This window comes from Podarcis cretensis (genome assembly GCF_951804945.1).
Source record: "Podarcis cretensis genome assembly, chromosome: 13".
NCBI classification, from domain to species: Eukaryota; Metazoa; Chordata; class Lepidosauria; order Squamata; family Lacertidae; genus Podarcis; species Podarcis cretensis.
Genome location: NC_137182.1, coordinates 41,070,171 through 41,094,889, shown reverse-complemented (window position 1 = coordinate 41,094,889; position 24,719 = coordinate 41,070,171). Strand labels below are relative to the sequence as shown.

General features: G+C 48.7%; 1 protein-coding gene across 1 annotated transcript; it reads right to left on the bottom strand.

The window, feature by feature from the left end:
* Positions 1 to 1,901: 1,901 nt before the first annotated feature.
* On the bottom strand, positions 1,902 to 24,237 carry TGFB1I1 (transforming growth factor beta 1 induced transcript 1; the record flags this gene model as incomplete). Its single annotated transcript, XM_079950642.1, has 11 exons — positions 1,902 to 3,393; positions 4,734 to 4,882; positions 5,389 to 5,470; positions 6,644 to 6,817; positions 7,195 to 7,446; positions 8,363 to 8,462; positions 9,798 to 9,894; positions 11,948 to 12,090; positions 13,396 to 13,475; positions 15,599 to 15,756; positions 23,841 to 24,237. The coding sequence occupies 11 exons, from the start codon at positions 24,235 to 24,237 to the stop codon at positions 3,127 to 3,129; spliced, it is 1,899 nt and encodes a 632-aa protein (XP_079806768.1). The 3' UTR covers positions 1,902 to 3,126.
* Between the last annotated feature and the right edge of the window lie 482 nt (positions 24,238 to 24,719).

Here is a 24,719-nt window from a genome sequence, read left to right as displayed (position 1 = left end):
CTTGGTGCTACAAAATATTTTTTTCTCCTTGTGAAAGGAATATCCCACCATCCATGGATTTCACGGAAGAGACCCAATGTGCTGTCTCCAACCTGCCAATTCAGTGTGTGTCCATAAAACTTTTTTTTAATTGTCTTTTTACATTTTTTTTAAATGTCTTTGAAAGCACCCCAAAGCCAATAGCACTGCTTCCTCAGGTATAAGGAGCAGCGTGGGAACTTTTGGCCCTGTTTAAATCACCCAAAACTTGCTGTGTTGTCACACAAAATATAGTTAAGATTAACTATAGCTTGTTGAAAGAAGCCGACTTCAAACCACAAGGAGCTGGCCTATTTTCAACAAGTGGGGCTGTCTCTGTGGCTCTCAGAGGGTTGGCCCAGCCTTAATCCAGCCCTCAGGCTAAAAGGGACTGTTGCCCTGCACTAAACCATGGTTTAGCTTTTGTGTGAAATGCACATGTGCAAAAGTAATCCAAACATTTTCCAAAACACTATATTTTTGTGTTTGCCCTTGCATTTGTCAATTCTGTTTTGGTCTATTCAATCTTCAAATGTGATGAAATTTGAAGTTAAGCAAGAGCTGAATGCTTGATTTAATGAAAGCTCCTTCCAGGAGCTGCTCTAACGTTCAAGAAAATCCACAATGCTACATCGTGCAGGGATATTTGGTTTTCTCTTTGGGAGACTAATATTCTGAAAGAGTGGTGGGCCAAAGGGGCCAAAAACAGACTGGACAGAAAGATGGCCAATGATGGTCTTCGCTTACAGCCTTAAAATCCTTCCAAGAAGGATTGCAATATTTAGTCAATTATTTGATTAAAAGCATTGATAAAGGAGATGCCCCCACAATTAACTGGAAAGATCAAGATGCATTTAATTGATTCAAATGCCTGATTTCTAACACCAGTATCTGGGTATTAGAAGTGGGGATAATGAAACTAATGGGGCACTGAATAACTTTCCCTAAGTTTTGTTGTATAGCACACTAGGGCCTAGAGAGGGGATCAGCAACCAGAGCCCCCTGGGCCTAATCAAATTTCCCAGAGGATGCTCTCTTTCCCCCAATATAGAAGGCAAAGAGATGTAGTAATATTGCCATCTGTGGGATCCTCCTCATGCTGATGGAGAGGAGGAGCTTGAGGGGGTACCTCGATTTGCCCATCAAGAAAACAAGTGTTTTATTTTTGTATATGAGACCATTTAGCGAAGGGCAGGCTTTGGACGGTGGCTTAAGGTCCAGACCAAGATCATCACACTTTGTTCCTATTGAAATCAGTGGGAGCAAAGTAATCTTGACTACCTTGTCCCATTGATTTCAATAGAAGTGCAACTAGCTTGGATTCAGCTCATTTGAATTATGGGCGAGGCATGTGGGTGATGATAAGTTATATGAAACTTTGGAAAGAGAAGCTATGCTCTTTCTGTGAGAAGAGTACCAACCAGCGTAGAAGCTCTGAAGATCTTCCCTCCAAAATAAGGTGCCCTTCAGGTCTTTGCCCTTCGCTCTTTTTGTGGTAAAGGCGGTTAGGAATCCCTTGAAAAGTGCATAGAGCTGAAGGGGGAAGTTGAAAGAATGCCACTCTCTGCCTACTTCCTCTGTCAGCACTGTGCTTCTCAAGGCTTAGGTTATTTCTCCTGGATTCAGCCATTACCCAGTTCCCTCAGAAAACCAAATTGTGTGTTGTCAGGGGTGGGGAATGAGAAGTGGCCAGAGGGGATGATGCCCAGGGACCTAAATGGACTGATAATGCCTGTCCTACAGAAAAACATCCTGATAATATCTTCATGCTATCGGGGAGAAGGACAAGAGTTTATTCTGGAGTGCAAAGTTTTCCAATATCTACCACACTTCCTTGTAAGTCCACTTTTTAGCTGAACCACCACACATGACAACTGTTTGGATTCTTTTTTTTTTAATATACGTGAATTTTATTATATAATATACAGCAGTGTGAGGGTAAAAAGTTGGTGGCAGAAGGAAAACCACATGCTCCTTGGACTCCCGACCCAAGTTCTGTCATAATAAAAGCCTCAATTTGGGTTTACACCGTAAGATTTTTTTTTTTTTTTAATGACCCTGATAAAGCAAAACTGCAAGCTCAGGCACATTCCCCCACCCACCCATTCCCTTCCTCCTTGATTCTTTAAAACCCAAATCAAAAGTGTTTTAATTATTTGCAATCCAGGGCTTTTTAAAAACTGCAACATGCAAAGGGAGGGGGGTGGGATGCCACTTCCTTTCCTCAACACCAGCTGGTCATCTACCCAAAGCTGCTGCATTAGGGAGGCCTTACTCTTGCCATCCCACTAACCTCCTTAGGACTCTGGGTCCCTAAGGGAGAGAGGCAGCTTCCCAAATCCCACTGACAGCTCACAGATATAACCCTTGGGGTGGTGTCAAACCTGATTTTACATAAACTCGCCCCCAAATCTCTGCCACTGAAGGATGGGCCACAGAGTTACTGCTGCCTCTCCCCTCTTGTAGTTGAACCATTTTAGATCATACTTGATCACAATCGTAAGTGCTTTAGGGCAGCCCCGAAGTGAAACAGCCCCTCACCTTGCACCCGAAAGCAAAAGCGGTAAAAGATACCAAAGGACCTGGAAGTAAAGGTTTTTTCTCCCCACCTCCCACCTGAATGGCTTTTATGGCTTGAGAGTAGGGAGATGGGTTTCAGGCGCTTCCTTTCTGACACACTACCGGACGGCATTGGAGCAGAGGGGGTGTGGCTTCTTTATGGCCCCGCCTTCTACCTGGGTGACATCGCCAGCTAGTCTTGTGTGAGTTGCGGCTTAAGGCACTGCCTCCTGTCTGAAGCGCTGGCGCTGTGTGGGTGTGGCTTAAAGTAGCATGTGACGGGGGGTAAGGGCTAAGGATTGGCTGCTCGTGGCTGCGATGGGATTGGCTCCTGAGTAGAGTGGGAGAAGCGGACAAGTCCAGCTTCTCGCCTTTGGCTAGAGGCGTGGCTTTGGCAATCGTGTGGTGGCTCCGCCGGGGTGGAACCCATAAGGCACAGGCCTCTCCCATGCGTGGCAGTGGGCGTGGCTCGGTCAAAGGCTGGGATTGGTGGGCCTTCCCCCTTCCCATGCTGGTAGCAGGCATGGCGCGGCCGTGGCGCCCTCCTGGTCACCCAAAGAGCTTGATGAAGCAAGGGTGGCAGTAGGGCTTGTCGTTCTGCTCCTTGAAGGTGCCCTTGTTGAGCTGCTTGAGGCAGAAGGCGCAGACAAAATGCTCGGGGTGAAACTTGCGCGCCATGGCCGTGATGCAGCGGCCGGTGATGGGCTTCTCGCAGCCCGAACAGAGCGAGCCACGCTGCTTGTGGTAGTGGATCTCGCAGAACGGGCGGCCGGCGTGCTCAAAGAAGCTCCCATTCACAAATGGCGTGTAGCACTCCTGCAGCAGGGACAAAGGCAGAGGCGTTTCAGCAATGTGAAATGCAACGTGAAAAAAATAGTTTAAAACAACTTACAAAAATACGCCAGGGCCTAAAAATACACATCTTGGGAGTCAACGGCCAGGGTAAACAGGTGCATCTTCAGCATTTGCCAAAAAATGCAGATTGAAGGTGCCACACACCCCTGTGTAGGGAACAACTCTTATTTAGTGGTCCAGCTACATCTTGTTTTCTACATCTTGTGTATTTTTTATTTTTATTTTTGGTGCTCACACTTTCAGCATGGTCCTCAATTTCCCTTTTTGTTAACTTATGTTTGCTTTGCCAGAATTTGTGCTCCTTTTCATTTCCTCACTTGGGCAAGACATTCCGCTAGACCCACTGAAACTAATGGCCAATACTAATTTAGGTCCATTGATTTTAACTGGGCTACTCTTGAGTACAGGGACACGGGTGGCGCTATGGGTAAAACCTCAGCACCTAGGACTTGCCGATCGTATGGTCGGCGGTTCGAATCCCTGCGGCGGGGTGAGCTCCCATTGTTCGGTCCCAGCTCCTGCCCACCTAGCAGTTCGAAAGCACCCCTAAGTGCAAGTAGATAAACAGGTACCGCTTTATAGCGGGAAGGTAAACGGCGTTTCCGTGTGCTGCGCTGGTGCTGGCTTGACAGCTGCAGCTTCGTCACGCTGGCCACGTGACCTGGAAGTGTCTTCGGACAGCACTGGCTCCCAGTCTCTTAAGCGAGATGAGCACGCAACCCCAGAGTCGGTCACGACTGGCCCGTACGGGCAGGGGTACCTTTACCTTTACCTTAACCTTACTCTTGAGTACAATTAGCATTGGGAAGTGGAAGTTATCCCCCCCCCCAAAAAAAATCCAGATATCTCAGCTGCCTCCCTCCACCAACTGCTGTTCACATCAGCAAGGCTTCCTTAGCATCAGCCTCCTATTCCCCACTACCACTAGCTGAGTTACAATCCCCAGAGTGAAGAGGGATAGATTCTTAAACATCTCTGGAAATCGTAGCTCTGTGAGGGGAATAGGGGCCTCCTAACAACAAACTACAGCTCCCAGAATTCTGTGGGGGAAGCCACAGCTGTTTAAAGTGTATCACAGTGCTTTAAATGTATTGAGTAAACGCAGCCCATGTCCAGATTTTCATTCGCTGATCCCCAACACCCACCCACCAATTTTTGCAGGAAAAGTTCCCTGAGGGACTTTGGGTGGAGCCCTAATTAACCCATCACTTTCTCACTTGGCTGCCTCCCTCATTGGCTTCCCCGCACCCCCATGAAGCCCTGCCAGCCATAGGGCCCCTCTCCGGACATGCATAGCATACCCTGCAAACAAAGCATTCTGGGTGCCACAAGGCATTCAGGGCCGAGATGTAGTTCTCCAAGATGGCCTGGCTGCACCCCTGGCAACGGGTGGAGAAGAGCTCGTAGAAGTCCTGGCGGCAGTACTGCTTCCCGTCCTTCTCGTGGAAGCCTGCGGGGAACAACAAGGGATCCTTGAACTAAGCTATTGCCGCCTGTTTCCGTGGATGGAGGATTGGGGTGGGCTGTCCACACTTTTGCCATGTTCACTATTGCAGACCCTCCAAGCATCCCTATTTTCATGGGACAGTCCTGGAATCACAGAAGCCCTCCCGGTTTCTGATCCGAACCCCTGAATGTCCTGCTTTTACCTTAGGAAGTCCTCTATTTTCAGTGGAGAATTGTCGGAGGGTAGGCAATTGGCATACGGCCCCAGGAAGGCTTCCCACAAGAAAAATGGGGCCCTCAGGGTGAGGAAGTTTCCCTGTCTCTGCTCTAGCCATGTTGTCTCATAAACTACAGTAAGCTTACACGTAAAATACAAACGGGCCTATAATTCTTTATCCCCTATTTCCAAGGAAGACTAATCATGCCTCTGTGTGTGTGAGTGTGTTTTGTTGTTTTTCTTCCCTGCCCATCATTTGAGGGGCCACTCACTAAGGCCCCGCCGACACTCACCTTCCTCCCCAAAGGGCCGCCCACACTTGACGCAGCAGAAGTGCTCTGGGTGCCAGTTCTTATCCAATGCGGTCACCATTTTCTACACGAGTCAGGTGGATGCAGGGCAGGGGGGAAAAGGAGGTCGCGTCAATGAGGAAACAGCAACTTGGCAGCAAAGCAGCAAACTAGACACGACAGGCCTGTGTTTCCCAGGCTTGGCCCCTTTGGTGTCTCCTTGCCACTCTGGCACCCACAAATGGTCTCCATAAATATCCCCTCCCCAAAAATGACAATGTGCAAGAGATCATTTGCACCTCCTGTTCAGTTCCTGTATGGACTGGAACATGCCCACATGTCCATACAACTGTGTGGTCCTATCTCTTCTCCCACTCTTTCACACGTGGCAGCCATTTTGTGTTGTGCCATGCTGCCGCCACGGCAGCCATTTTTTGACCGGCGCCCACAGCACTTGCTCAAAAATCCAAACGTGCCAAGAAAAGCAGGCAAGCCCTGTATACTGTTGTCATATTCAGTAACATTTTCTGGATTACACTGGATTCAGACACACTGCCCATGCCTGGAGTGCCGTTTTAGGTTTCATCAGGAAGGGAGAGGAATGGAGTTTTGGTCTAGGGTTCAAAGGATTGCTCTTGATATACTCCAACTGTAAAAGTGCAAAAGGACCGGGGGGGCGGGGAGTGGTGTACTTTAAGAACATTTGGCACAATTACTTTTTTTGCAGCACGTAATGACCAGAGATCTAGGAGAAATGGTCTGAATCACCAAAGAAGGCAACAGCAACCCTCTCCACAAAAGAATAAAACCGAAATGATGCCTCAGGGTGGTCTGTCTTGCAGCATGAAACTGAAGGAAATTAATGAGGGGTGGCCAATGTAATGCATCAAAATGTAGTTGGACTACAACTCCCATCATCCTTAACCATTGGCTACACCTTCTGGGGCTGATGGGAGCTGGAGTCCAACAACCCCCGGAAGGTACCACGTGCACCAGCCCTGAAATAATAGCTCAGTCGGTAGAGCATGAGACTCTTAATCTCAGGGTTATGAGTTCAAGCCCCACATCAAACAAAAGATTCCTGCCTCACAAAGCTCGGTTGCCTCTAACTGTGATGTTATTTCCCTGTATAATTTTCTTTTAATATGCTTTTTTTGTGCAAATCTTTTGTGAGGCACTGAGAGTCTCTCGGGGCTGTACAGTATTCTACAACCATCTGTAAGGAAGTAGGGACAAGCTGAGGGTCAGGGCAACTCACGTCCAGGATGGGTTCATTGCAGAGTCCACAGCGGGGTGAAAAGAGCTGGAAGTAGTCCCTCTCGCAGTAGGGGGCGCCATCCTTCTCAAAGAAGTTGCTGCCCCCCATCTCCTTCTGGCAGTGGCTGCACACAAAATGCTCAGGGTGCCAGGTACTTCCCAGTGCTGTGACCACCTGGGCAAATGGGAGCGGGGAGAGGAGGCAGGGAAAGCAAAGATCCATCTGAGTTCAGGTAGCGACAGATGATTCAGGGGCTCACGAGTTTTGAGAGGGAGCACGTCATGTGTACCACACAGGGTGGCGCACCTCTGTTTCTCATGCTACGTCCAGCAGTGGCCAAGAACTTCCAAAGAAGTTGGGAGCGACAATTGTGGCAAGATTCTGTGGCCCTTGAAAATGGCCGACTTGGTTGAGGAGTCCCTCCCTAATCCCAAATCCATCTTTCTCCAGCTTGGTCTTCCCCCTGCTTCGGCCTTTGGCAATCATCTATCTGCCCCACCTGATGACCCCTCCAAGGAGAAGCCTGTTGTCCACCAGCAGCCGGCACTCACCTGCCCTGCGATGGGTTTTTGGCAGGATGCGCACAGCCCCTTGGCAGTGGTGGAGATCCCTTGGCGGCTGAGATCTGACTCCAGCATCACAAGCATACTGTCCAGGTTCCCGCTCGGCTGCGCTGGGGAGGTCTGTGGGGGCGCAGCAGCGGGGCTGGGGCAGACGGATGAGACCACTGGCAGCTGCGCTGAGGAGACTCGGGCAGGAGCTGGAGGGGGCGACACAGTGGTGGAGGTGGAGGCTCCTGGGAGCTAGAAGGTCAGAGATGGATATGGGTAGAGCTGAGATTTCTCACCAAAAAAAAAGACATTTCCAGACAACTTTGAATGTTTCCTCTCTTCCCGCCCTGAACCAATGGAGAATTTCCATCCTCCCATCAAGCATATTTGGGTGAAATGGCCTCCTCCATTTCAGCACCCATGAATTTTGGCACACCTGTGTGTCTAGCTTTATTATTGCTGCATCTTACTTCATTTTCGTTGATGGCAGGAAATGCCCCCTGCTCCTTCCAGTCCTCCCTTTGCCCATTGCTCCCTTCATCAACCAAAAATATTCTTTCTTTCTTTCTTTCTTTCTTTCTTTCTTTCTTTCTTTCTTTCTGTCCCGCCCATCTGGCTGGCTTTCCCCAGCCACTCTGGGCGGCTTCCAGCAAAATATTAAAATACAATAATTTATCAAATATTAAAAGCTTCCCTAAACAGGGCTGCCTTCAGATGTCTTCTAAAAGTCAGATAGTTGTTTATTTATCTAGTGGGAGGATGTTCCACAGGGCAGGAGCTGCTATGGATAATGTGCACTAGCTACAAAGTGCCATTTTAAAGAAAACAGTTAGAAAATTTCACCTCCTCCAGCAGAATATTTGGCGAAATCCCCCTCCCCTCAATTTTTCTGCTTGCAAATAGCAAGTGGAATATTTGACTGGCAATTGTCACTTCATTTAAATGGCATAAATAGCTTCGGCAACTTTGCTAGGTTTAGCTGCCTCACTTTGCAGCTATAATGACTAGAAACTTTCCTTAAAAAAAAAAAATCTGGGCTTTTCAGGTTTGTAATTATGCACACAATCCCTGTGTTTGTAGGTTCCTATCACCAAATCACGAACAGCCCTGGAAGTAACCCCACTCCACCCCTTCTTCAGTCCCAGTGGTACCCGAGCCCCACACTCACATTGCTCTGGACCCGGAAATCTGACAGGGAGGCCATCAGCTTGTCCAGCTCCAAGGTGGCAGACGTAGCCGATGGCTTTGCAGGCGGAGGAGCTGTTGACCTGAGAGTAAGAACGCAGCATCAAGGGGCATGAACAAAGATCCAGTTCTCTCAATTGCAGTTTGATTCTGAGATATTTTACAGATCCTTCATTTTAGTGACACGAGTTCAAAGCCCACTTTGGCAGCCATCTACAGACACACTGATGGCTTCTGTACTTTAGTATGGGGAATCCACCGGCATGGCTTCCTTTACCCCAGTAGTACTGGGACAGGAAAATTCTCCCTTCCACGAAACTCTGAAAGATACAGACTCTCTCTCAGGTGAGGGAGCTGGCAACAACAGGTCCCACCTCTCCCAGAAGCTGTAGTCTGTATATGGGAATATAGTAGCAAACCCATCCTCACTGGGATGCTGTGAAAGCAACTCAAAGTGTTTGCATTTGAACCTGGTTAAGATCTTAGGAATGTCTGTGGGGTAGAAGAAAGAAGGCAAACTGTACTAGGGCTGCCATACATCCAGGATTTCAAAGGCAGAAGTGACATCTGGGGACAAGCAAACCGAAAATCATGGGATTTATCTGAGTTTTTGTAAAAAATAAAAAAATAAAGCTCAGCAATTTTGGGATTTGAATGAATAAAAATGTTTAGGAAAACTCAGCAACTATCCTGGTTTTTACTTTTTGAAATATGGCAATCCTAGCCACACAGCAGTGGTCCAGAGGCCTAATTAGGCCCATGAAGCCACTCCCCTTAAACCACACCCACATGACCTGGCACCAAATGTGGCATCAGGTATGGACATGGTTGCAAAGTAACCAACCAGGAGCTTAAAGTGAGCCCCCAATTGTTCCTTTGCAAGCAAGGCTCCCTCTTGGTGCTGATCAGCTGACAGGAATCCCTGCTGGGGCCAGAAGTCTACCTTCGAAGGAACCTGCTGTAACCATCAGCAGAGGAAAAATGCAAGAGGACTTTAAAGCTGAGCCCCTTGGAACTTTGGCAGCTGTCAGTCACCTGACACCATTCTGGCCCCGCCCACCTGTCAATGTTGGCCCACAAGGTGGGATGGTGGGAATTCATAATCTGCCCCCTCCCCCCGCCAGATGCAGTTCCCCACCTCTGCTCTATGGCAAGACTGGGGAAACTATGGGCCTCCTGATATATTCTGGACTCTGATTCCCATCCTCCCTACCAGCTGGTCATGGGAGTTGGAGCTGATGGGAGTTGGAGTCCAGCAACACCTGGAGAGCCGCAGGTTGTGCCTACATAGATCACTGGGATGAAAATGGGATTTTGCAACAAACATCTGTTTGCCAAGACCCAAAGCACAGCTCTTTTGGTGCAATGCCTTTGCTTGCCATTGATCGCCCATACTACCCCATCAACCATCTGCTTACCGGGAAATGGAGCTGCCGTCTATAGATTCTTCCAGCCTGTCTTTGCCCTTGTCTCCGCCTGGGCTTTTGCTGGTTGGGAACTGAGACATTATTTCATCTGGGATGAGGAGAGAGAGAATGAGAATACATCTTTTTATCACTTGCCATTTCACATCCTTGCCAGCAGATGGCAACACGGCTGCACTTCTAACAGCAAGAAGAGCACTCAAGCAGCACTTTGGTCCAGGGCCAGGGCTCAGAGCCACAAAAGACTGGAACCACTCCATAACATGGTGGCAGCGCCTCTGAGAATTTGCAGAGTGCCCCCCTCACACCGCTTAGCATGTCTTGGATGAGCCTAAAGGCCTTTCACCATCTGAATGTGAGGCAATGCATTCTGCTGCTGTTTCACTGTCTCTGTTCAAAGGATTTTGTACTGTCTTGATTGCAATGTATTTTGCTTCTTGCCTTTTGGATTTGATATCACGCTTTATGTTTTCAAAGCTTTGTAAGTCGCTTAGGGGCTTATTACAAGTAACCAGGCAGAGGGCCTTATCAGTGGTGGCACCCACTCTGTGGAACAACTTCCCATCAGATGTCAAGGAAATAAACAACTATCTGAAGGCAGTCCTGTTTAGGAAAGTTTTTAATGTTTGATGTTGTATTGTGCTTTTAATTCTGTTGGGAGCCGCCCAGAGTGCTGGGAAACCCAGCCAGATGGGTGGGGTATTAATATTAATAATAACAACAACAACAACAACAACAACAACAACTCATAAACCGAGTGGGTTAATAATAATAACAAAACCAGCCAGTTATCACCAGGAGTTTCCGCTTACACTGTCTTTAAAAAGGTAGAAGATGCAGCCTCTGCAGACCTGCCCCCTCTGTCAATCTCCTGCTGTATCCAGCAGGGGTCCAGTTTTACCTCACAGCCTGGGCTCGCCCTCCCAAGAGGCAGAGTGAAGCAGCAGCCTCAGGCGGCAAATTCTGAGTTGCAGAAAGTGGCTAGAAATGTGTGCCATGTGGTCTGCCTCAGGTTGGGACCTGGCCGCCTCATGCAGGAACAATGGAACAAAGTACATGGCACAGGTGGAACCTGCAGTGTTGTGCTCCGTTGGCAGGAAATAGCAAGAGCCCTACAGCTCATGAGGCCAACTCCTACTGCTCCCAAAGTTAGCATGCAAGAGATATCACTCAGCTACAGCGTCCTTCAAATTTGTTCCCCAGATGTTGTCGGACTACAAATCCCATCATCCCAGGCCAGCTTAGCCAGCGGTCAGGGAACGATGGGAGTTGTAGCCCAACAAAGAATGCTGAGAGCACAGGACACCCAGAGCAAACTGGGCTGCTTGTCGAAAACAGGGGGGCTGGTCCAATTGTCCTGACAGGGTTGAAGGGAGAGAGCTCCATTAGGAGAGACGAGATGCAAGGCCTAAGGGGAGCAGAGAACGTCACCCTCAGGGCTTCATCTGAGTCACAACAAATCCAGGTTCAGCATCGGGACCTGAGCCAGTGCCAAAGCCTGGAGTGTGTGACCTCATTGCTAAACGAAAACAATGCAATGCCTCTGAGCAAGGGCAACCATTGCCTGCTCTCAAACACTGGAGATTGGAAAGGGACCCTGGCAGGCAGGATAAATCAGCTCCAAGGGATATTTAAGAACACAAGAGGAAATCCTCCTGGTCCAGCAATTCATGGCCAGCCTGAGAAACTCACAGACCGCAGACTGCAGCAGTCGCTCCTTGTTACTCATTCCCAGCAGAGGTATGCCACAACTTATACACGCTCTGTTTTAAGCTGTCAGTGGGGAAGGGCTGTAGGAGCTCAGTGTCTTGCAATCAAAAAACCCCAGGTTCAAACTCCAGCACCTCCAGGTAGGAATACCACTTGCCTGAAATTTTAGACAGCTGCTGCCAGCCAGTGTAGGAGGTGCTGAGTTGATGCACCATGCCTCTGACTCAGAATAAGGCAGCTTCTTACGTTCCCCATTGTGGTTTGTGTTTTTAAACCTACACTAGCATCTTCTCGTGGCAGCGAGTGAGAAATGCATGCACACACAACAGATAAATAATTCCTTTCACTGTTCCATTAGAGTCTTCGCTTCTCTCTCCTTCTCTCTCTCTGGAAATCCACCCCCCAAGCACCATTTCATACCCCACTTGCCATACCTGTGATGTTGAACTGGGTCGCGTTGAGTTCCTGCAGGAGCCGGTCCAGTTCACAAAGTCCCGCTCCGAGAACGCCGCTGGAGGAGGAGAAGGGCGGAGGGGCCCCTTCCTTGGGCTTGGGCGAGCGAGGCTTGCAGACCGTGCTGGAAGAGGCACCCGCATGAGAGAGAAAGAGATGGGATACATTAGAGAGAGGTGGGGGCGGGGGAAGGAGAGCTCAGGACTCACACACACACACACACACACACCACCCCAAGGAGGAAGATGCAGCATCCCTCCGCTCCAGAGAAAGATGGGGAAGGACGGAGCAGTAAAAGGGAGGCAGAGGGGTGGCAGCTATTTATAGGATCCCTCTGCTTAATGGATGCTCTGGAACGAGGCCAGGGGAGCTGGGCACAGCTCCCAAGGAGGCCAAACTCCTCGTCGTATTTCTTGCTCCTCACAGCTTCCCACACCCTGGTGCTTGTGGTCCTCCAAATCGGGCCAGGTTAAGGGCCAGAGAAAAAAGGTGTTTCTGATATTGGAAGGGGGATTTTGATGCTCGCCACTTCTCCCATCAAAGAGCTGTAGCAATAGGAGGAACAGCACACACTATGTAAGATTATAAGCAAGAGGCCTGCTGGATCTAGGCCAGGATGTTGTTCTCGCAGTGGCCAACCAGATGCCTCTGGGAAAAAGCGCCTGAGATGCAACTGCAGCTCTCCCCGCTTGTGATTCCCAGAAAACGACATTCAGAGGTAGGAGATTCTCTGCACCTAAATTCTCCCTGGTACAACTGTTAATGGGAGAGAGAGTCCCAGTCCCTGATCAGAGGCACATTTAGGGGAGCGTAACCAGTTTGGTTGCACTGGGCCTGGTTATAAATGGTTTCGCCTGGCGCCTAAAGAGATGTGTAATGAAGGTGCCAGGTTTCTTGGACTACAGCTCCCATCAGCCTCAGCCAGCAAGGCCAATGGCCAGGGGTGATGGGAGTTGTAGTCCAACAACTTCTGGAAAATGCACCACTGTTGTTGTTATTGTTGTTGTTGCTGCTGCTGCTGCTGCTGCTGCTGCTGCTGTTCCGCCCATCTGACTGCCACTCTGGGCAGCTTCCAACAAATTAAAACACGATAAGGCATCAAACATTACAAAACTTCCCTGCCACAGACACTGTGGTTCGTAGGATTTCCTCCACCATCTTTTCTTAAATAAAAAAAGGTCACCTTCCTTTCACAGCTTATTTCCCTGGTCCCACACCCCCACATCTTTGTTCTCCTGCCCCTCTCATAACCACCTCACCAGACTGTTTCCCTTCCTTGCATTTAAAAGTCATGCTTTCACCTTATTTGGGGAAATGGCTGAGGAAATGGGAGAAATGGTTCCCCTAAACACAGCCAAGGTAACGCTAGGGACATAAGCCCTCTCTCCTGTGCATGCACAGAGGCCCCACAAAACAACCCACTGTTTACCTGTACAGGTGTTCCTTGTCACTTCCGCCCTGCATGGTTGATGCTGGGAATGGGTCTACCGGCATGGCTGTGGTCCCAGCCTGAGATTAAAAGGTGGAGATGGAGGTTGTAAAAGCAGAGGAAAGAGTTTGCATCTTGATTTGCTGGACAGACACAGACTAACTAGAAGAACATGAAGCCTCTGAATAATCCACATGCAAAGACAAAACATCTAGAGATGGACAGTTTTCTTTCTTTCTAGAGTGTTGGAATCTTGATCAGTGGGACAAAGGAAGTATTTGGGGAGTTAAGCCGGCCTCAAGTCATACATACAGCTGTGCATCATTTGGTTGGTGAGCTCACTGCAGAAGTGCACATTTTGTTTAGACATACTAGTCCAGGTCACATATTCTGGTAAACCAGGAGTGAGGAGTATCAGACCTATGGACCAAATGCGGCCTTCCTGGCCTCTCTGTGTGGTCCTTGGGACTCTATCCAGGCTCCTCTTTGGACACACCCCTCTCCCCAGGTCCCACCTATGATCAGCCCTAATGTGTACCCTCCGTGGGTGGTTTTGCCTGGCTGGAATGTGTCCTTGAACTTTGATCTTGCCTCTTGCTTTTTTCAACAGATAAGTGCAGGAGTGTTGGTAAAACTTGCCTACACAGGTAAAAATTTGCATTTGTTTCTCTGTCCATTTTTGTCCCTGTCATGCAGCTCCTGGAATGTGACCCAGGAGGAAATGTGGCCCTCAGTCTGAAAAGGGTTCCCCATTCCTGTGGCAAAGCCATGTTTGAGTTCCCTCACGTCACAGTAAATAAACCATAGTTCTCATGTCACAGTAAATAAACCATAGTTAATGGTTTACCATGATGGTACACAGAAGAAGCAAACCACGATTCATGGCTTAGCAGTACATCTGAAACAGATATCGGTAAGCTAAGAATTAAGTGTGACTGGTTTGCTGGGAGATAAATAAACATTGACCCCTGGTAATGCTAAGCCAGAGATCGTGGCTTGTTTCTTCCCAGGAGGAGCCCAGAAGACAAACAGACCAGAAAGGTGTGATCATGGAAAGCCATTAATTATAGTTTACCATGAAGTACAAACAATGATGGAGCTCAGGGGGAGAAAACTGGAGCTGTGTGTTTGAGGCTGTGCACAGTGCTGATTGGCTGGGAATTAACAGCATCACTAACTCAGCTCCTCCCCAAAGAAGCTTTTCAGTAGGGTAGTTGTGACCACTAGGCCACCACCACAGCCAGCAATCAGACACCCCCGCTATCAACATCTCACCCAATCAGCCACTGCGCTCTTGCAGATACCACCTAATCAGGAGTTCAGTTCCTCAGGATGTAAGAATTCAGTAATCCTTTTTGTAGTACCTTTCCTTTAGAATTCCCTCCCCATGAATAACAGACAAGCACAATCTCTGATATCTCTTTGGTACCTACAGAAGACCTTCCTCTTTCAGCAAAGCCTTTTGAGTTAAGATTTTCCCCAGACTGCATCTGCACCGGAGTTGTTTTAAGAAACTTTAATTTTTTTATCATTGGTCATTTGCCACCCTGGGCTCATTTAGATAAGATTAATTAATTAATGCTTACTTTTATTGTATATTTCTCAGTGAAATGTTCTCATCAACTTTTTTTTGAGCATTAAAATTTTGTTATATTTTGGAGCTTTAGTGAATCATATCATTTTTCTTTGTGTCATGAGCTGCCTTGAGCAGGATTTACTATGGCAAGGCAGCATTCAAATAAATGATCATTATTTTTATGGACAGATGTTCTGTTCCTTTAAAGAAACAAACAAGAGTGTTTACAGTCATACCTCAGAAGTCTAATGCCTTGCAACCTGAATGCCGCAAACCCAGAAGTGAGTGTTCCAGTTTGCGAACATTCTTTGGAACCCAAACGTCCAACATGGACTCCAATCGGAAGCTGCGCCTTGGTTTCTGAAAGTTTTAGAAGTCGAACGGACTTCCGGAACAGATTCCGTTCAACTTCCGAGGTACAAATGTATTCCCAAAGCAGCAGCTACATACATAACTCAATGGCAATGCCAGTCAACTTGTTTCCTTTCCTCCCATAATACCTTTTGCCTCCCTTCAAACAAGTTATGGTTAAGCACTGGCGCTAATGAGAGGGAGCCACTCCCTGGGCTATGGTCTACTGCCCCACAGAGCTCCTCTGCCCCCTCCTTAACCTCCCCAAATGCTTACCTGCTGCTGAGGGTTGTTGTACAGTGGAGGAGTTGGCTTGGGGTCTGGGGTCCCGTCTTGGCTCAGCCCGTTGGGGTGGGCTCCTCCGGAGTCAGTAAGCAGGACGGGGCGTTTGGATATATGGGAGGTTGTCGTCTCCAGATCAGCCAGGAGAGCATCTAGTACGGAAAGAGATGAAGCAGGTTGAGAATGGGGGGAATAGCGGGAAAGGGCAGGCAGGAAGTCAGGAAGGGGGCATTCTAGGAATATGGGGAGACCTGGGAAGGCTTTGATGTAAACATGAGGGACAGAGTAGGGGAGAGGAAGAGGCAGAGGCGGGAGGATCACTACCAATTCCAGCTCTCTAAGCAGAAAAGGCAAGAATCCTCATTCTGAGCAATGCCACTGCCGCCGCCCCCAATATAAGGACTTTAAAGGAGCCCTGCTAGATCTGTCCAAAGGCTCATTTAGTAGGAAGGAGCAAACATAACAGTTATAGTTTCTTTCAGTTTCTCAGTTTTCCATTCCTAAGTTTAGTTCCGCACATTTCTTCATCCATTTGCGGGGGGGGGGGGGGCTGTTTTTAATCCTCACGAAACTTCACCAGCATTTAGTGCAATTTTCTCCTAGTTTTCGAATGCAATTTTGCCCAAAAAGACACATTTTTGGCAGGCCAATCCCCCCCCCATATATTGTACATGATTTTCACTCATATATTCATTTTGAAGCACCTCCTAAATATATGGAGTTTTGCACCCATGACTTGGCTGGAGAGCTCCATTGCAAAATTTGGAGCAGTGCAAATTTCAAAGAATGGCTGTGTTTTGATTCGTATACAGTTTTGGGAAGTGTGAATTAGGTAGGTTCACTGCAAACTGAACTGAATTCCTCCCTTGTCCATACTATTTATCCATCCATCTTGTTCTCACAGTGGCCAGACAGATGTCAATGGGAAGTTTGCAAGCAAGGCCTGATAGCAACTCCCCCCAGTTGTGATTCCGCACAATGGGGGCTCAGAGGCCTCGGTAGCCACAGGTAGCCACAAGTGTCTTCTGGAATGGTAATAATGCCGAGCACTGCAACCAGTCCTTTCAATGCAATCTGAACCTTCCCTCCACACAAACACACCAAGGAAAGTTCCCCCTAGAATGACCTTCTTTTAGTAAAATCTGGGGAGAGACAGAAGTCTCTGATTTTCTCCTCTTCCAGTATCCAGCAGCTAAATGTGCAGGGAGAATGCTAAAGTTAGCCTGCAAGACCCCAAAATAAGCTGCAAGGCCACCCCCCGGCCAGGCCTGCTGTCTCAGAAACACAAGCAAGCAAGCAAGCCAGCAGCTGGCTTTTCCTTGTGTTTAATACTGAAAAGGAAGCATAGCCTGAATTTACATTATTTAAGCAACCATCTATTGCGTCCTTTTTATATATTGGCCCTGATTGGGCCTAAGGGACATGATCCCCTTATAATCCCATCCTGACTGGTTCTATACTTGCCACAGTCCAATGCCCTCTCTGCATATATTGATGGGGAAGGATAGTCTTACAGCAAGAGGATAGACTTGACACTGTTTGCCCTGGGTTTTTTTCCTTTTAATCTAGATATCAAGGTGCACTCCTGCACAAGAGAGGAGGCGTGCGCAGGTCCTAAAGCATTTTATTAAAAGAGAATGGCAACCAACCAACAGCAGATCAATAGGATCCAGCCTAGGCTATGCCCACAACAGGAAGCTTACGCAGAGTCAGGCCACTGGTCCATCTACCTCAATACTATTGACACCTACTGACAGCAGCTCTCCAGGGTTTTAAGAAGGAGTCCTAACTAGAGATGTTGAGGATCAAACCACCCAAAGCATGTGCTCTGAACTTTGTCCCTTTCCCTCTTGCAATCGCATTCCTCACCAGAAGGGATACTGTGCTTTCTCAGGAAATTTAGCATTCTCCCTGGTACAAATCAGCAGGATTTGCGCACTCAGATAGTGTCACATCCCAGCAAACTTCAGAGAAGATACGAGGAGTGGGCTGGATGACAGATCCGAAAGAAATGCCTGTTTGTTTATGAGTCATTGACTCCACAAAGCTTAGAGTGGTCTATGCAGAACTGCCAGGCAAGCTCCCATATCCAGGCATTGATCAGACCCAGAGCTGCTTTGCTTGAGCAAAGTAGGCAGTCATGCGCCTTCAGAGCCTAGGCGGAATCCAGAGGAATTCTAACGCCACTTACATGGGAGCAAGCCCCATTGAATCCATGGGGATTTATTTCTGAGTGTGCTGCTCTGGTTCTCCAGAAGCAGCTTACTCATGCTGGCCACATGACCCGGAAACTGTACACCGGCTCCCTCGGCCAATAAAGCGAGATGAGAACCGCAACCCCAGAGTCAGTCATGACTGGACCTAATGGTCAGTGGTCCCTTTACTTTTAGACATGGTTAAGATTGCAGCCTAAGTCTCACTAAAACTAGTGGAACTTAATCAAAACCCATTAATTTCAATGAGATTAAAATGTGGTTGACTTCCCCCAGAACAATCCTATGCTCTGAGATCCAATTATTTATTTTTATGCTTTTTGTGTGTGTAATAAAGCACACAGAGAGGCCTTCTCATGAAGCAACACAAAGCAGATTGGTCATTTTCTTTCTCCAGCCCTCCAGTTCTGATTGACATAAAGAAAAGGAACCCAGCTAAGGTTCTGAAATAGCCAGTGCCTATAAGGCTAAAGTCGCTAGTCCTCATTCATCCCAAAGAACTCAAAGCATCCTGGTTCAAACAGTTCCCCCGACAACAACCACTAAAGAACCCCGGGATTATACCAGGCATAGGCAAACTCGGCCCTCCAGATGTTTTGGGACTACAACTCCCATCATCCCTGACTACTGGTACTGCTAGCTAGGGATGATGGGAGTTGTAGTCCCAAAACATCTGGAGGGCCGAGTTCGCCTATGCCTGGATTACACTGTATTTATTATTATTAATCTGCAGGGAGAGAGGCTGATGGGCAGTATGAGGGCCCTCACCAAATACAGGGGTTTTTTTTACACAATATGGGCTCGAACCCACAACCCTGAAATTAAGAATCACAACAACCTTGTGAGGTAGGCCGAAGCTGATGTATTGTTCAGAGCTAAAGGGATGTAGTTTTCTTGCACATGCTGAGAGCCTTCCTTACAGGGTCAAAGCCTTAGAATTTAAACCACGTTCTTGGGACAAGCCCAGGAAATTTTGACCTCAGCATTGAAATCTCCCTGCATGGGCTTACAAGTTTGTTGCTTTCCATCAAGTCTTCTTGCCCGCAGAGACTTAAACTTTCCGTTTCAACTGCAGGCAAAGTTGCTCAGCCTTCCCACACAATCACTCTTTTGTACAAAAGACCCCCTCCCTGAAAATTTCCCACCCAGAGTGAGATGTCCACCACAGAGGCCTTTTTGAGTTCCCTAAACCCAACAGACCATCTGCGGCAGATCAGATGTGCATCTGGGACAAGCAGTCTGTTCATCCTCCTGGTCTCAGCCAGCTTGTCCCAAGATGCCAGGAGCCAGCGTCTATATAAACAAGATGCCGACATGATTCTCAAGTGCGCCCAACGCCAGTCCGCAGTCCTGGAATAATAAAGATATTGACAAGGTGCCCCTCGCCACCCGCAACCTGATGGTAGTTGTAGTCTGAAGCCTGTGGAGGTCCCCTCCATCCCATTCGCCCAGTCCATTTGCTTTAATACATTGGCTCTAAGGCAGGGACTGTACCACTCCTGGGTCCAGCCTAGACTCCAGCACACACTGCAGATGCTACAGAATAAATGTTAGCAGCACTTGGGCCGACAACAACGCAGCAAATGTTATTACAAAACCACCAAGTCAGGTCAGTCTGTATTATTGCTGGCCAAATCTTCTTTTTTCCTTTTAACATTCCTAATTATTGCAATGTTCCCATTTAACTAAATGCCCCGGTTTCATAATTAAATTCACACATGCAACCCAAATGTATTCCTGGACGCACAACACACACATCTTCAGGCCAGATTCTTTGCCTCAAAGCCCCAAGCAACTGGCTCCCAGGGATCCCTTCTAATCTGACCCTGTGGATTCCTGATCCCTCCAAGCCAGCATGCTCTTTTGACCACACAGGCTATAATTATAATGGATCCCTTCCAAGCCATGCTCCCCCATTGGAGGGACAGCCAGCATTTCTGGAACAGCCATTCAGAAGTCCTCTTAAAACCCAGGCCTTTGTGGTGTGAAATAAATCTCCATAATAATTGATCCCCCCTCCAATGGGTCTTTTCCCAGATCTGCGCTGGTTCTCCATCTTTCAACATCCTTTTTTCTGTGTCCCTAACCATCCATTTTAATGCACATTTGGAGCAGAACACACAGATCCTTTTGAAGCCAGAAAATCTCCCAAGAGGGTCCAGCAATTCTGCTATGGATTGTCTAGTCTACTGGATCTGAGGCTGCAATCAGTTCCTTCCCCATGCAGAGACAGTCACATTATTATTATTATTATTATTATTATTATTATTATTATTACCCATCCCCTCCCACCCCTTGCCCCGGACACACAGCCCTCTTGCTCCCTTCACCAAATCTCCAGTAAATTCACCCAGTAAGCTTGCTCAAGCCTGAGTGTGCCTCTTCTTCCAGAGGTCATCTCAGGCCAAAAAGAGGAGGGGGTGTCAGAAGGAGAGGGATTTGGAGAGCATAATTAGAAAGAGTGGATCTTTAACTGTTATTCCAGCTGTTTGCTGGAGTGTGCGAGCATAGAATAAGGGGAAGGGGGGAAATCTCTCTCTCTCTCCCTTCTTTCCTTCCTTCCTTTCTTCCTCTCACTCTCTCAACTTTGCCTCCCGCCCCTCTCTGGCTGATGTCACAGCGCAGAAATGTGTCTAAAGCTGAGAAGCAAACCACAGAGGGAGAGACACAGGAATGTAACATACAAGAGGGGAGGATAAGAGACATGGGGACTGGGAGCAGGGCGGGGAGAAGAGGGGGAAGAGCCAACACGCAGCCATAACCTCCCTCGGAGCACTGATGCTTCACCCCGGAGGCAGCAGATGGAATCAAAGAGGACCGCCACCTCTCAACGCTCACTACTGATTAATCCACAAGAAAGCCGTTTCTGTGCTTGAAGCTGACAAATCTAAACACACACAAACAAGGAGTCTGTCCACTAATGCGCACAGCTGCTGTTTATTTCGGTTTCTTTGTTCCCTGCATGTTTTAGCCACCCTTCCTCCAAGAAGCTTCAGGCATTTAAATGGCAGGACAATCCTGCGAGGTAGGCCAGGCCGGAAAGACTATCATAGGCCCAAGGCCGCCTGGAGAGCCTTAGGAGAACTTCCTGGTGGGCTACTTGCCACCTGAATCAGATCTGCCTCTGCAACAGGAAACCGGCACCCAAAACCGGACATGACCTCCTTGAAATGGGAGGTAAAGAGATTAGGAAATAACCCTCCTCACAAGTGCTCCCTGAAAAACACAGGGCTCCATCGCTTCTTTGAGCAGGCTTTGTACAACACCCCCTTGCACACAAGTCCAAAGTCAACAGTTTAAGTGTGGCCAATCCGTGTTATATGATCTTCTTCAGCCCACACAAGAGAGCGAAACTGCCCTGGGATGAGCTCTCTCACCCTGGCTTTCCTATCAGTTGGCGGCTGAGCGGCAATTGGAGGATGAATTGCTCCACAAATTTGCCCCTTGAAAATAAACCAACTGGGAGAGGGATTATAAAAGAAGATGGTGGCTTGGTGGCAGCCAGAGCTCCTGGGTTCCATGAGGTGTGTGTTTTAATGCACTAAGAGGAAGAGGTGTTCCTTTGCCTCTTCACCACATATCTGTGGGGAGTTTCTGTTCCCAGCATTGTGAGGAAACTGGAGGCAAGAGGGGGAACCCACAGCGGGCACTTCTAAGAAGAGCCAGTCCTGCCATTAGGCAGAATGAGGCAGCAACTTCAGGCGGACGTTTCTGGTAAACAGGAAGCAACTGCAAAGTGTTAGGCAGAGGTGTGAGTCTTGCACGGAAGGCCAGCCGCCTGCTCCCTATGCTACCCTGCAGGCCTCGGGAAAAGTGGAGGGAGCTGCCCCACATACCAGTGGAAGGTTCAGCTACCCGTCTGGTCAGCTACTTTATGTGGAACGCCGTGGGGCAGTGCCAGGGAGCAAAGCATCTTGGGCGGGCCCTGGCTCTTGGGCCCTAGGCCAGAGGTTCCCAAACTGTGGTCCACAGGCCACCAGTCATCCATTAATATTGCTCAGATGGTCCACTGCGTGTCTGTCAAGAGCAGCAGGAGCAGCAGCCAGGAGCAGCGGGTGCGGTGCACTGAATATTGATATTGGATTTTAATTTTTCTTATTGCTTCTTTTTATATTGTATGGTACTATTGTATTTGGTATTCTGTGGGGTTGTATTCTGTGGGATTGTATTCTGTGGAATTGTATTCTGTGGGATTAAAGTTGTAGAACAATAAAATACAAAATGGGAAATAAAAGCAATTCAAAATGCAGTTAGAAACCATGCAGCAATTAGCACAGCACATTAAAATTGCAGCAACAGACAGAAATATCATTAAGCAGTCCGCCACTATTTTCAAGTGGTTGTGGACAGTCTGGAAACCCCTGTCCGATACATCCACACTTGTCTCCACACATTTAAAGCATTGTGGTTCCACTTTAAACAGCCATGGCGTTCTCCAGAGTCTCCTGGGAGCTGTAGTTTGTTAAGGCTGCAGAGAGTAGCTAGGAGACCCCTCTATTCCCCCCACATTACAATTCCCAGAGTTCCCTGGGGGGAAGGATTGATTGCTGCACCCCTCTGGCAGTTTCCACTCTGTGCAGGGAATAGGGACTCTCCTAACAACCTCCAGCACTCTAAACAAACTGTACTTTCCAGGATTCCTCATGGGAGGGAACAATGACTGTTTTAAGTGTCAAAATCCTGCTTTAAATGTGTGATGCAGATGTGGCTTTAGTCTCTGATCTAGTTTGAAGTAAAGGGAGTGGATGAGGACTTCAGATTTCTGGGTTCTCTGCTGCAACTATTTTCTCCCAGGAATGCTGGGGTGCAGAGGTCCCCCCCGCTTTTTCCTGCCTAGCTGAGGCAGCTGCAGGCAATGTCAGCGGGGTGCTGGAGAAGTTAAGAGAGGGCTGCAAAGCACCCTTGTTCTCCCCTGGCGTCCAGCCGCTGTTCAGCTATTCCGCAAAGCCACAGGAATACGCTGAGAAATACATTCCTTCTCCGGATGGGAAGGGCTGAGGAAACGCAGCCTCTTCCCCCACCCCACCCTCGACACCCGCCCTGCCAGCTACAAGGATATGGGGAGAGAGACAGGGAGGGGCATTCAGGGAAAAGAGGGAGATAATAGGAGTGGCAAGGGATGAAAGGAGCCAGGGAGGAGGAAGACAAGGAGGTGTCAGAGAAAGAAATGGGGGGGGGGGTGAAAGCAGGCACAAGGAATAAAGTGCCAGTTCACACATTACTTTTGCACACTTGAAAATGTTAAATGAAGGCCACAGGCGTCAGGCGGCAATAGGAATTTGTGTGCTTGCAGACACGTGTATCAGACACAAGTACACACACTCTTCCATCAGGAGAGCCCAGAATGGGCAATCCGTCATTTCAGAGGTTAAACCAGGGTTTGTTCTCAGGTAATGTGTGAAAGGGCCCGCAGAATGCGAGGAACAGCCAACTGGGGATTTCATTTCTTTCTTTTTGTAAAGAGTGAAAGAAAGTTATTGCAAAAACAGCACTGCACAAAGACTGTACAAGAATTCATTGCCGGGGGGTGGGGTGGGGGGGTGTACAGCATCTGGCACAAAGGGTGTTTCCCACAGTAGCAGGAGCATTAAAAGAAGTGACGGGAGGAGGGAGAGTTGGACAAAAGGGGACAGCAAAAAAGTCAGACAGAAGGAGCGTCGAAAGGAAATATGGCAAGATGAATGAAGGAGGGGATCGCGCGCACAAAAACCACCCAAAGCCTCAACGAGAGTAGTAAGTGAAAAGAAGAAAGGAAGGAAGAAAAAGAGGAGGGGGGCAATTCGACAGGCAGGCAGACAACATGGGAAGCAAGGAGATCGATGTGGGTCAAGAACTGCTGCTGCCAGACTGCATGCAAGAAGGAAAAACTGTCACAGAGAAAGACAAGAGGGAGCGCGGAAGAAAAGGAGAAAGAAAGAAGGAGGAAAGAAAAGGAATGCGCGAAAGAGCGCGAGGAGGGAGGAGGGAGATGGGGTAGTCGGGGGGGGGGGGCGCGGACGGAGCTCCCTCTCGGCTCTCCTTACCCAGATCGTCCATCCCGGGCGGGCGCGGGCTGGGTCCCGGACTCCGGGGCCGGTGGCTGGCTGCTGGGCTGCCCCCGCCCCAGTGACGCGCCTTCCCGGAGCGCAGCCCCGCTCGACTGCCGCGCCGCCGCTGCTGCCGCCGCTGCCGCTGCGGTGACCATTTATGGCAAAGGGGATCCGAGGCTCGGGCAGGAAGGATGGAGACGCCCCCCCCCCTCGCCCCACAGCGCATCGCGCGGCAGGGGGGGCACCGGGCTGGAACTTGCCCCCCAAACACTCGATCCCCCCATCTTATACCTATAGGGCGCGGGGGGGGGGGGGGCGTTACAGGGTAATAAATCAAGCAGCCCGTAGAAATCGCCTCCTGATCTGCCCAGGTAGGACGCCTGGGTTCCATTTCTGAGGGGTCTTGTCTTTTGAGCTGGACTCTCTGGCAGAAAAGTTAATAGCGGGCTAGAACCGCAGGGTGGGAGCCTGGGGATGGAAGAGAAGAGAATATAAGCACCTTCTGGGAAAGGGAAGTAAGGCCTAGTGAGAGGAGGCAGTTGCTGAGGGCTCCTGGCACCGCTGTGGAGCATGAGACAGCAAGGCCACCAATTTTGGACGTGGTAAAGAAGAGGCAGTAACTTTTTAAGCTACTTGATTTTATATTTTTACCTGAGCTCCTGTGGTTTTCAGCCTCAGGGGCTATAATGACTTAACTGGCCTTGGGATACTTTGCTTTACCCCCTTGGCTTTTGAGGGGAGCTTTTGCCACTGTGCCTCAGGCAGCAGAACATCTTGGACCAGCTCGGCTAATGTGTTTGGGGCAAAGATGTGGGGTGGCAGCTGCTCAAAGCTAGGAGAGCTGCTTGACCATTTAGGAGACTCCTTCTGAAG